The 12,556-nt window shown below is 35.1% G+C and overlaps 1 protein-coding gene across 8 annotated transcripts in view; it reads right to left on the minus strand.

The window, feature by feature from the left end:
- PTPN4 (protein tyrosine phosphatase non-receptor type 4) overlaps positions 1-12,556 on the minus strand; it is a 116,030-nt gene that overhangs the window by 58,421 nt on the left and 45,053 nt on the right. For 6 of the 8 annotated variants that reach the window (XR_012831084.1, XR_012831085.1, XM_075711700.1 and 3 more), the window contains 3 exons: positions 7,814-7,921; positions 3,804-3,873; positions 3,628-3,706 (listed from right to left, as the gene is read on the minus strand). Coding sequence is in view for 6 of the 8 variants with exons in the window: in XM_075711700.1 (XP_075567815.1) it covers positions 3,628-3,706; positions 3,804-3,873; positions 7,814-7,921 (257 nt within the window). In the remaining 2 variants the exon portion in view is untranslated. Of the gene's footprint in view, positions 1-3,305; positions 3,324-3,627; positions 3,707-3,803; positions 3,874-7,813; positions 7,922-12,556 lie in introns of those variants that run through there. The other 2 variants (XM_075711703.1, XM_075711704.1) reach the window with 2 other exon arrangements.

Here is a 12,556-nt window from a genome sequence, read left to right on the forward strand (position 1 = left end):
AAATCTATTCTTCTTTAGTTTATATCCATTATTCCTTGTCCTGTCACAACAGGCCTTGCTAAAAAGATTCTCCCCATCTTTCCTGTAGGCCCCCTTTAAGTAGTGGAAGACCACAATAAGGTCTCCCCACAGCCTCCTCTTCTCCAGGCTGAACAACCCCAACTCTCTCAGCTTGTCCTCGTAGGACAGGTGCTCCAGCCCTCAGATCATTTTTGTGGCCCTTCTGAAGTTTCATTGAATAAATAAAAATAGAACTTCTGAAGTTTTATTGAATTACAACGTGAGAAAAGCTTGTTTTAGAAATTCATCTAGTCTTCCCAAGCCCACTCTTTCAAGTCAGGAAGGAGATGGAAACAGCAAAAGGAACAGATGAACACTTTTTAAAAAACAAGAACTATTTCCCACCAAACAGCGGCAGCAGAAACACCATAACTTAAAAACCCCAACAAACCCAACACTGCAAACAGATTTCCCTCTAAATCACTTTGTTTCTCCAACAAAACCCAAATATTTTGTTAACATCTCAGAATGAATCTTTTGTTCATCCAGTTTAGTTCCTTCATATTTCACTCAAAGGTTTTAGACAATTTCAAAGAAGTAGAAATGTTTATATCGCATGGCAAATCACACATGCTACAAACCTCCACTGACACAGAGATTGAAGTGGGGTAAACAAACAAGACTTACTGAGATGGCAGGATGTTAGCACAAGCTTAAGCTTTCAACATAACCCCCTTATAACAGGGCATAAAAGCAGCTGTAGAATTTAGACTCTAATGCCTTTTTATTTAAAAAAAAGTTTCACTGCATGGAAAATTTAAACATCATTCCTGCTTTCTCACAAATTTCTTTTGGGATGTCCTACATTACTACTATTATAAAAATCATCTGGTTTCCTTCTTATAGTTCTAATTCAAAAGTAGAGACTTAGCCATACCCATTCATTATAAACACTCATCAAAATTACTTATCAAAAACACCTAGTTCAAGTTTGACTGAAAGCAAACATTAAATATTTCCCAATATTAACTTGCACTAATAAATTAAAAATAAAATATATCACTTTATTACACATGACTTCTCACAATTGTGTAGTCTTCAGAAAGTGGATTAACCACCACCTTAAAGACTTCCACAAACATTTACAAATATACACAGAGAAATCCAACCATTTACAAGCTAAATATAGTGGAAAGGTAAAACAATCCATGTTTGAAAGAAAATGAGGGAAAACACTTGCAAACTGACAAGCAAAGATGTTACCCCATGTGCTCAACTCCTGCAAAACTACCTAGAGGTTCTTTAACTGACCAGAATGGCAAGAAGCTTAGTTTAAGGTATTAACCTCAAGGAGTTAAAACTGAGACATTAGCCAGGCTTTAGAGACCTTAAGATACTTTTTAATTTTTCACCTTAAAATGCATACTGAAACAAAAAAAAAAAAAAAAAGACAGATAAAGCAAAATTTCTTTACCTGTTAAAAAAGGCAATAAACGACAAGTTAAATTTTAATATTAAAAAGATATGCTTCACATGCTTAGCTTGAGCGTGTCTTCACAAATATACTGAACAAATTAATTTTTCCTACTTTTCCTGTTAACACTTACGGCCCCAAAAATGTAGGACAAAAACATACTGTATGTGCAGCTGCACCTTCATTTTATTTTACTTTTTTTGGTGTAATGCTTTATTAGAAATATTCCATGGTACTTAAGGGACCTCATGATGAAGGAACACCAGAGTTCATTTTCTGTCCAGAGTTTTCAGCAAACAGTGAAGTTAAACACTTGTTAGCTAACCACCCCAGTTTGAACACGAAAGCCTCGCATATTATTGAGCAAATTGGGAAATCAATAGAAGCTTTAGCAATGTGGATCTGAAAAAGCCTGCACAACAAAGTGAGCTAAAACAATGAAGGTGGCATTGTGTTAGCAATGTTTTCATCTTCGTTTTTTGTCTATGTATGTATGTCTAGAAAAGGGTAAGAGAGTTGTTGCTAACTGGAGTCAACATTATAAGCAAGTCTTTCTTCCATGAGCAGAACTGATGAAGCTCCATTTCCTACCAAGACAAGTTCCCAAATCTAAACTCTCCAACACGAGGTGAGCTCCCGTTGACTTCTCCTGTCCTGGGGCATCCATAACCTGCCTCCCTCACCTGTATCTGCAGAGGTCTAATAAGACACAAGTTTGAACTGAACCTTTCCCTCACATCTATTCAGACGGCTTCACATGTCGACTCATTCGTCTGTTTTCATGAAATTTATAAAACCTGAGCACCTTTAAAGAGTCTCAGCTTGAGCTGGAATTGTCAGAAGTTTGCACTTTGTTTCTCTTCTTCTGTTTTTTAAGGGACAAACACTGATTACGTGAAAGGACCCCGTATTTGTGACATGGCATCCTAACTTCACCCCCAAAACCCCACGGATAACTCCTCTCTCTTTATAATAATTCCAAATACAAACAAGTTTTCTCAGGGGCAATTAGGCCTATTAGCAAAAAAGGCAGAGCTGACCTACATACAGCAATCCTACGCTATTTCTAATCTAAAAGGATCCTGTATTTATAGCTTTGTATTTACAGCATAACATTTAAAGTAAACAGTTTTGTCTTTTCTTTACTGTTTACTTTATATTTATCAACATTTACTGTTTTTTCCATCTCCTTAGGAATATTACATATTGTCCTCTAATTCAAATAACACATTTTGCATTACTCCGATTGAGAAAATTGCCAAATTTTCTCAGAGTAAATATTTCAATAAAACAAAGCCTGATCCAGGATCTCTGGGACTCATTTTATAAATTCTGTCTGCATAGATGTGTGTAAAATTTTGTCCAAAATATGACAAATCAAAAGAAATTATAAACAAATGTGGACTCAAATTTTCACAGTTTTGGTACTTACGTTTCTAAAGCTATCCTTAACAATTTAAATATCGTTTATTGAATGGGGATGACATCCAAAAATTCCAACCTGTCAAATCATGACAGTTAAGTAGAAGACCAGAACTAATTAAGAATACTGAAAATTTGAGGCATTTTTTCAGTGACTAATTGTAACTCACAAGCCTCCTATCTTGATTCACACTGAGCATTTTCTTCAGCAGACTCCACCACACTGCTATCAAAGCTTACATGCTTCAAGCTCAGACTACAACCATACAAACAGAGATTAATTTTATTAGTGCCAAGCAGAAAACTGTGGGGCGGGAAGATGGGGGGTGTCAAGAAAAAAAATGCAGAAAGCTCAGGAATTTTTTAATCACAAAGGAGAACACAAGTAAGGATAAAATTAAATTTGTACTCATTGGTGAATAGTGGGATTAAGTTTTTCCTCTCTTCTCTATTTTCCCTTTTCTGTTTCTACTTGGTAGTATTTTCTTCATGTAGTTACTTCACTTTGCATATAAATTTGTAAATTTATTCACAGAGGCCTTTTGTTATATTGATTTGGTGCAACTGCATAGTTCATATCTGTAATTATTAGGCAAAAATTAGAAGCTTGCATATATGACAAAAATGATTTAAAAGAAAATTTCCATGTCATACCTTAAAAAAAAGATAGTTTTCCCCTTAAACATAAGCCATCTAGAGAAATGTTTTATTGATGAATTAATGAGACCTACCTTGTATATTCTTCTTGGAGCTTGTTTGGGTCACTTACAAAAAATTTAACTCTGAAGTTCAAACTGTGAGGGGATCCTCCTACGGTCAAGAAAAGTAATTTCTAATTAATCAGGGTACCCTGGAAAAACAGCATAACAACGATATATGAATTGACGAAATACATACATGTACTCACTTTTTAATTGTTTCCTGATAGGTTTGTTTGGATCCAACCACCTCTGGAAAGAGACAAATTGTAACACCAACTTTAGAGAAACAAAAAAGTACAAATTATAGCCTTATACATCAAGTAACTGTTGTTTTTCTATTACTTTTTACTTGGTCTTTTACCAAAATGTCTTACTGGCATACAAAGTCATCTTATTGATTCTGGAAAGACACCAACATTATCATCAACAGTTGCTATCGTTCTTTCCCTGAGATTAACCTCTGTTGTCCAGATACCTGTCTCTTACAGCGCTAATTCGACTTGGTTCTATGATTGCCACATGAGCCTGACAGAGGTTAGAACTCAATTATGGTGTGTTTAACAATCTTCAGCTACTCTTTAAACTGATTATCTAAGGTGAACTAACTGCGGCAGTGAAGAGCTATAAGCAGGCTAATTTACCCAACTCAGAAGTTAATTTGCTTAAACTATTTCCAGTACTTTTGACTCTGCATTTTACAGGTCTGACACATCCAGGGAGTGATCCCACTGGCTCACAGATTCTCTTCAAATTGTCAGCCTGAGCATAATCTCTGGTAAGTCACTAATTGGGATCTTGGAAACCAGAGGCTCAGCACTCATGGATTAAGGACTACAGAACAATTTTACCAAACAGCACCAAATCTTGATCGTCTCTACAAAAGAATGCTGCTGTGGGGAAGTACAGACTTTATAAAAATCAATGCTGCAAACTTCAGAGAGAAGTATGGTTCTCTGGAAAGCCCTACAAGTTGTTTAAACCACTCCCCACCAGCAACCCAGCAGACTCTGTACATATCAATGTAGTTCAGGTAACTCGTAAGTCTATCTTGGTTATACATACTGTTCGATTCCTCATCCTGCCTTGCAGTGCAAGCCCACAAGCTTCAGGAAATGGTTATATGGCCACAGTTCCCATGAAGTGACAGAGACCTAACCCTGTACGGCATGTGACTCCCTCACATTTATTGCAGGGCTTTTTATTTTTTTCATGTGAGGGAGGAGGAAGCAAAGACACGGAGGTACTTGAGCAATCTGACACACATTATGGATCTGAAGTTAGTTCTGAATCATTCTATTCATTGGGAATAACAAATAACGATGACTACACCCAAATTCTGTGTCCTTTCAGTAGATGACTTAACAGGAACTAAAAAGACTGTTTGATACAGCTTGAAGAACGTGATTATTTCAAAAAAACCTCACACGGGATCAATTAACTTTTAAGACTGAATATAAAGGTTTAAGAAAGGACTCTCCAGCCAGGGATACACATAAATTTTATATAAGAATCTTTAAAACATGGTGAAAGATACTTCAGTATCTTTAAGCAAGGGGTTATGATCCAATATATCTGATAAATGCACAGATCTGACTGATAATCCTTTTTGGTTTTGTGGGAAGTACTCTTTGAGATCACAGTTAATCCAGAAAACCTGGAATTGAAATGCCTAGCAGAAAAGCTTGCACTTACATTTTCTTCTGGTTGTAAAGATCAATTTGGTATGTACTAGCATAGCTCAAACCAGAGAAGCATAACTTTTTTTTTGAACCGTAGTTAACAGGCAATATCCATGCTTTCAAGTGATATCATTGGATCCAAACGCAAAAGGTGACTTTCTGGGAAACTGCAGAGAGTTAAACCACTTAATATTGTAAAGAAGGTAAAGTTGACAGGATTTAGGCAAAAGTACCAGAACTTTATGAATCAAGGTGCTGCTAGCAAGACGTGTAATCCCGTTTACATCTCAGTAAGTCCAAAAGGCAGGTAGATTTGGGGATCCATGAAGTTTGTATCCCAGTCCCTTGGAGAGTCATTTCTGTATTCTCTCCTCCCCCAGCAATGAACCCCTGCTTCTCGGCACCGCTCCAGGCATCCACCCTCCAAGACCCTAGCCCAATACACCACTCCAGCTGTACACAGCATCAATGCTTTCTTGCATTGACTTTTGCTGTGGCATTAATATTATACAAAAACATAAAGCTTGTGCAGTTTATGAAATCCACATTTAGGCACCATGATGTAAGTCTGACACTCAATTAGCAGAATCCCCTTTTCCCCATCACCTTTATCTCCTGCCGTATTGACTATATCTTAGTAATATTCTGCTGTGTTATTTCACAAGTAACTAGAATATTTGTCAATCCGTTCCTTTGTCCAAACGAACCGAGTGTAAAAGTAAACTGATATCAAAAACTGAAATTAGTCAAACCCATAAATTCTTCAAGCGTACATGACTAATATTGGTAATATTTCTATTTATGCTGACATTGTTTTCATGGCAACTAGATATGTGCCGAAAAGCCAAAATATTTGTAAGTCAAAGAATACTAAACCTTTAAAGCACATGCTTGTATCAAATAGCTGTGAATTCATTCTTGTTTCGGACTAACTCTTAATCAGATCCTTCTGTTACAGTGTTGTGTTCAGCTGCTTCCAGACAGATAAACTAAAAAAAGAGAGTTTAGAGGTCTAAGCTTTGGAAAGCCAAATAAATGAGAATGAGAAACACTACAATTTTCTGAATGTTGAGTAAAATATTGAGTTATATTCAATTAAATACTTCTTAAAGCTGAAAAGTAATTCAGCCTTTTCTACAGCATGCCTATGTCTCTTCAGCCTAGAAACAAAGTTTAGAATAAAAAGATTAAATGAGGCCAGCTTGCCAGTGTCTTAACAAAACTATCCACAAAGTTACAAAAGAAAACTTTGTTAAATATCTACAACTATGCTATACAGCTTTATTTGTATTCATACTCTTAATGTTACCAGAATTTAGAAAAAGAATATGATTAAGAATCATTTGCTCTAAAGAAAAAAGAAATGTGTAAGTAGTTCATTATTCAGGCAGGAGAAAAATTATTGCTGTATTGTGACTTCTTTCTTCCTCTTCCAGATTAAAAAAAGACATTAAAATTAAGTAAAAGGAAAAAACCCAACCTTTTAGTAAGATAAAAAAAGTACTCCTCCTATTTTGAACAGTCACTCTTGATGGTAAAACAACAGCAGACCAAATCTACACTTACCAAAGAAAGTTGCACTATCTTCTGAAATTCAGCTTAGTTACTGAATGATTAACACTTCACAGTGTCACTTATCTCTACAGATCACATTCTGCACATTTTGTGAACAAAAATTACTTTTGACACACAAGTTGGAGATAAATTTAGACCCCATCACTGTAACGTGCATATAATGGGAATTAGGTAAAGAATTGTATTATAAAGAATAATACTTAGTTAAATTGCACTTTAAAAAAAGTATTGAACATTTAATACCTATAAAAGAAAGTATTGAAGAAGTATTCTTCAAGCAATCATGATCTCAGCAGTACAACTATAACTACTACAGCCGCTGAACATTACAGCTGGATCTATTAGTTTCTACTGCTGAATTATGAAGTGATTTACAAAGTTTCAGTCCTGTGGAATTTCCTTTCAATTAAAGCACATGAACTATTATAAACACTCATTTTCAAAGGAGTCCCTTCCTTTTTCTGTTAAGGTGATGAGTTGACAGCCCTTGTCAGATAGTGGGCTATATGGAGTACTATTAAAAGACCTACCAGATATCTGGGCTAGAAACAAAAACACCCTACAGGACAATCTAAAAACCTCTCATTTTTTTGTAAGTCCTAATTTAAAAAAAAAAAACAAAACCAAACCACACAACAAAAAAAACCCCACCACACAAAACTATTTCTCATCCCAACTGACAATGATCATGAAGTCTAGTAAATACATACAATAAAACAAACAATATCCTTTTAAGGTATTATTTCACAAGCACATATCTCAAAGTTTTACTCCAAAGTTCTATTAACATTTAGTTTTATGGTAACTGCAAGGTGATAATGACCCACTCAAATGACACAGGTGGAGAAGATGGCTCAATACTGCAATGGTTTCTATTTACTTCTCTTTACAATGACACAGAGCATAGTGATGAACATGAATATGATTTAGAAAATCGTATTTATAAAACAGAGTCAACTTACAGGGTTATCAGTAGATTCATCAGCCAACTGTAAACCAAAGTAATCTCTCTCTGTCAAATCGAGATGCTTGAAGACTACATCCAGTAGAACTTGTCCCTGATCATGTTTCTGCAGAGAATAAATACATATATTTTTTACTGAATAAATATATAATAGGACACACAGACTTCAGGCAGGCACAGCACATACACATTCTTATCAGATGTGCGCTAGCAGCCTACTTTTTAAATATCATTAAGTGTATCCCAGGAGCACTATTTTTAAACAAGCTTCATCTCTCTTTTTGAAACGTTTTTAAGGAATTATTATTTTTCCTCTTTGTCATTTTCTGACAGTAAGAATTTCTGACTTCTCAGCTAGCTACATGATTATTCCTGAAAGCCATTCATTAGCCAAATTTGATATCTGAAAGCAGTACCGAAAAAAAGAAAAGGAAAAAAGGCTAGGATTTGACAAAGAACTTCTTAGCCTTGTTTGGATCACTGAATTTAAAAGTACAGGTCTGCACAAGTTATTCTTACTTGTTTTATCCAAAAATCTATTCCTGAATCTAAATGAACCAGCATATTGAAAATGTTTCCAAAGTTAAATGGCATAGACAGCGGAAGGAGCCAAATATCTAACTGAGAAGTGTCATTTAAATGCTTTCTCTCAAAGATACTACCTCACCCTAAATTAACTAATTCAAATGAACTGAATAACAGTAACATTGTTTTTCAGAGCAAATTGAACAAGTTTGATTTCTACTGCAGGGACAAATCTTACCCACAAAATGACATAAAAAGAATCTGTAGTTGTTGGTACCTAGCAATTTTTTGCCTATCCTAAAAATACTGCCAACACAGTAATTGAAATGCTGAGTGTGCCATTATGACAGGACTGGATAAATACATTTGGTGAAATCTGAAGGGAGTTTCCCAAAGAAGTTAAAAGTGTCATAGCTGCTTGAAGTACAAAAGATGAGGAAAAATTCTGCAAGAACAACTGTCAAACAAACAAACAAAAAAACATTGACAAAAGAGATGATTGATACATTTTCCACCCAGATTTTCTACTTCTCTGGCACCAAGCAAGCTTCTAACAATCTTCTACGAGCCAAGTATTATTGATACTACAGTGGATTTGATACATCTTGCCTTGTTTACTGTAGGCAATAAGATATTCTTAAAGTTTTAAAACAAAAAAACCCTGCTGTTCTGCTCCCAAATGACCTCACTTCCTAGAGATTATACAACACTTTACTTTTACAGGCATTGAAAAAGAAGTATATAGTTAAAAGGTCAAAAGAAGGTTGCAAGAATTTCATTAATATCCATATATGAGAAAATCGACAAATCACATTCAGACATTTGTTAACATCTAAGAGCATCCTATCAAAACTCTTTTTTTTTGTTCAGCTGAAATTACACTTGAGTAAACTGTCAAAACCATTTACTGGGGACTAAAAACTCCAAGCAGCTTGATGATTTATTTCATAATAATACAAAAATTAGAAAACAGTTATCAAAAAATTATGCTTAAAATGATCCCAAGCAGGACAATGATAACCATAGCTCTGCTTATTTAAGTTGAAATTATGTAAGGCATATATTTCAGGTCCCATATAAATTTGGCTAAATTAAAGTGATCTAAGAATTGTTATATTTACTTTGAAAGAAGATCTTATTTTTTAAAAAAAATCATAGAGAAAATTTCTTGATGTTTAACAAAATGAACAGCCAGTAGGAGCACCATTGTTAAAAAATTTGCTACCGAAAAATTAACTTTCCAATAACTAAAAACAAGCAATGAAAAAAGTTAACATAATAAACACACAACCGTATAAATGCATAATGCAGTTTTTATGTGCAGTCCAGAAATAGTCACTTTCATTTTTACTAAATTAGGAGTTTCTGATATATTTTGAAATAAACCAGTAATCAGTACAGGTTTTTCAGCAAATAAAACTAACTTTAAAATTATATAGCAAGACAAATCGCTTTGCATTTTTCCCCATGTAGATTTAAATCAGAGCTCAAACTAAGAACTTACGACAGCCTGGATCTCAAGTTTAGGCTTACATTTACCATAGCTGACATGTAACTTCTTCAAATAACATGCAGCTATCAATTCTGTAGCTTCTTTCCAATCTAAACCTAAGAATTTATACTGTTTCTTAAATACCTGAATAGATGTTTCCTATTGAAAAAGCTTAGAACTTGCTCATCAGTTTGAATTTAGTAATACAGAATGTCATTTCACGACTGCAAGGGAGGTATTTCTCCTGCAACAGAGCAGCAAATTTGGTAAGAGAAGACTAGTTTCAACATGAAACATTTGTTTTGATCACAATGTTTTACTCTCAGTGCAAAATAAAGATAAGCATCTAGTAAAACCAGACCTCAGTTTAACCCATCTCTGATATTTATATAATGAAGTTGCAGCTTGCCAGAGCAGGTGAAGGTCACAATCCTGCTTGTTGTGAAAGGTCCAAAACACTTGTAATGCTATCATAATTATTGAATAGCTGCTATAAATTATAAAAAGTATGATAACAAGTTTCTACTTTTGCCTTTTGTTTAATAAAAAAGCAAAACCAATAAATGTGGATTAGCATAAAAAGAAACTTGCTTTATTCCTACAGATAAAGTTAAACATTTAATATTCCCTCTTAAAACAGGGAATAATGGAAAAATATATGAAAAGTAGGAACTATCTAACGTAAAACTACAGTAGTTATATACAAAACATATCAACATTTTTTCTGAATTGGAATACTAGGATGTTATATGTACTTCTTATTAGTCATTGCTGGAGGGAAAATGTCTAACAAATTTTGGCCTTTCAGAACAAATTTGACATCAACACTAGACGTCAATACATTAACTGCACGTTCTGAAGTATCTATCATCTAGTTCCAGTAGATATATACACATTAATTTCTAATAGCAAAATGATTGTTAGCTCTTTACAAACACCCATGTTTGAAAATTTAGGAAAACATCTGCAATTACACAGGTTTAATGCCTGCTTACCAACTCCCACCACAATCTTCCCAATTTATGCTACTGCCATTCTGGCTTTGTTGTTGGCCTACGGAACTGGCCGCACCTACAGCAAACACCAGGTGATATTGCTGCCATGCCAGCCCAAACAAAACTGGACTTCTGATGGCAGAGGAATAGGATGACAGGTCCCGGGCTTTCCTGGAGGGAGGCAGACGGCTCTGCTGCTCCCAGATCCGGGGGAGGCTGCACTGCTCCTTCACTAACGACAACACTGGAGCCTCACCTCTCGCAGCCCATCGCAATACTTGCGTTGCGACTCAAGCAAGCGCATCCCCAAACAGCCAGCGCTGCACTACTGCCTCCTTTCATTCTACAGCTTACGTGAGCTTTGCAAAAAGTTATCTTGCTTTAAAAAAAAAGTTTCCAAGCAGGCTATTTTTCTGGTCAAAGAAAGAAGGGAAGCAACTAAGCAATGCTGAAGATTAAATTATTGAAAATTTTCACTTCTCGAATTACAGGGTGGTTGGTGTGGGGGGTTTCTGTTTTGGTTTGGGTTATTTTACAGATTTTTAGATTTTACTTCCATTAGAGTGTAAATTCATTAACTTTGAAGAGAATTCCGAGATAATAAGGGCTCCAAATTGAAATATTTGTCCACAACCACTAACCCACTAGCCTTGTTCACAGAACAACTCATCCCATCTACCTTGACTTAGTTTTCCCTCAAGTTTAGTGCCATCTCTGTATCTATCTATTGGCTTTCAGGGAATACAATTAAGTCAGCCTGCACGGAAAAGATACAATTTGAGGTATTTAAACAATTAAATAAAACCAATTAAAGCAATATGATCTTGAAGAAGCAGGTTTACAGTAATGCAAATCATCCTGATCATGTTGTTAACTCAAGTCAGCCTCACTTCTTCCAACTGTGCTTTTTATGAAGTACGCTTTTCAGGGTCGAAGTAGGAGTTCTTCAATAAGTAAGCAGAGCATTTTATAGAAAGGATTTCTACTCTTCAAACATATGCACAAGTTAGTTCCAACTGATTCTTCTGCCTGCAACCAAAATAACCTTTGTCTGGCTACAATCCACAGGGATTATTTGAATTGATTTGTTACACTCTATACAACATAAGGCTCAGCACAAAGAATGCCTATTTTGCAGCTGATCAATGGAAAAGGCTGGTTGAAATATGAACTTAGAACATGTCACAAATTATCAAGAGACATTGTCTGTGATTGGTACTTTTCTGCTGGAGAAGAAATAGCATTTAAGTAAATTTTTATTAATATAGCACTGCATACTCCAGATGACTAAGCTTTGCAATCATTAGCACACAGAATACCTATAGCAATCACCAGGAGAAAAAAAAAAACCTTGCTAATTTATTGGATGTTATCTTTGTTCTTCCTATTTTGACAACAATTCCATAAATATTTATTGCCAAGTATTCTGTCAACCACAATAAAAGTAAAACACAGCTATAAACCCTGAAAACCTGTATACCATGTAGGTTAGCATGTATTTGCAATGATTTAATATTTATTACTCCTTATTTTTGAAAAAACAGATGGAGGCTAAGACCCGAGATCAAAATGTTGAGCACCAAGGGACTTTTTACTCCCTAAACTCAGTTTTAATAGACAAATTTGCAGGCTGATCTATATAAGCGGTAAAGCGTGATCTGTGCAACTAAAATATTTAGTATGCTAGGGAGATGGCGAGAATGCATTACATAAATTTTTCTTTGGAGAG

Source organism: Pelecanus crispus, chromosome 5 (assembly GCF_030463565.1).
Source record: "Pelecanus crispus isolate bPelCri1 chromosome 5, bPelCri1.pri, whole genome shotgun sequence".
In the NCBI taxonomy this organism is placed as follows: Eukaryota; Metazoa; Chordata; class Aves; order Pelecaniformes; family Pelecanidae; genus Pelecanus; species Pelecanus crispus.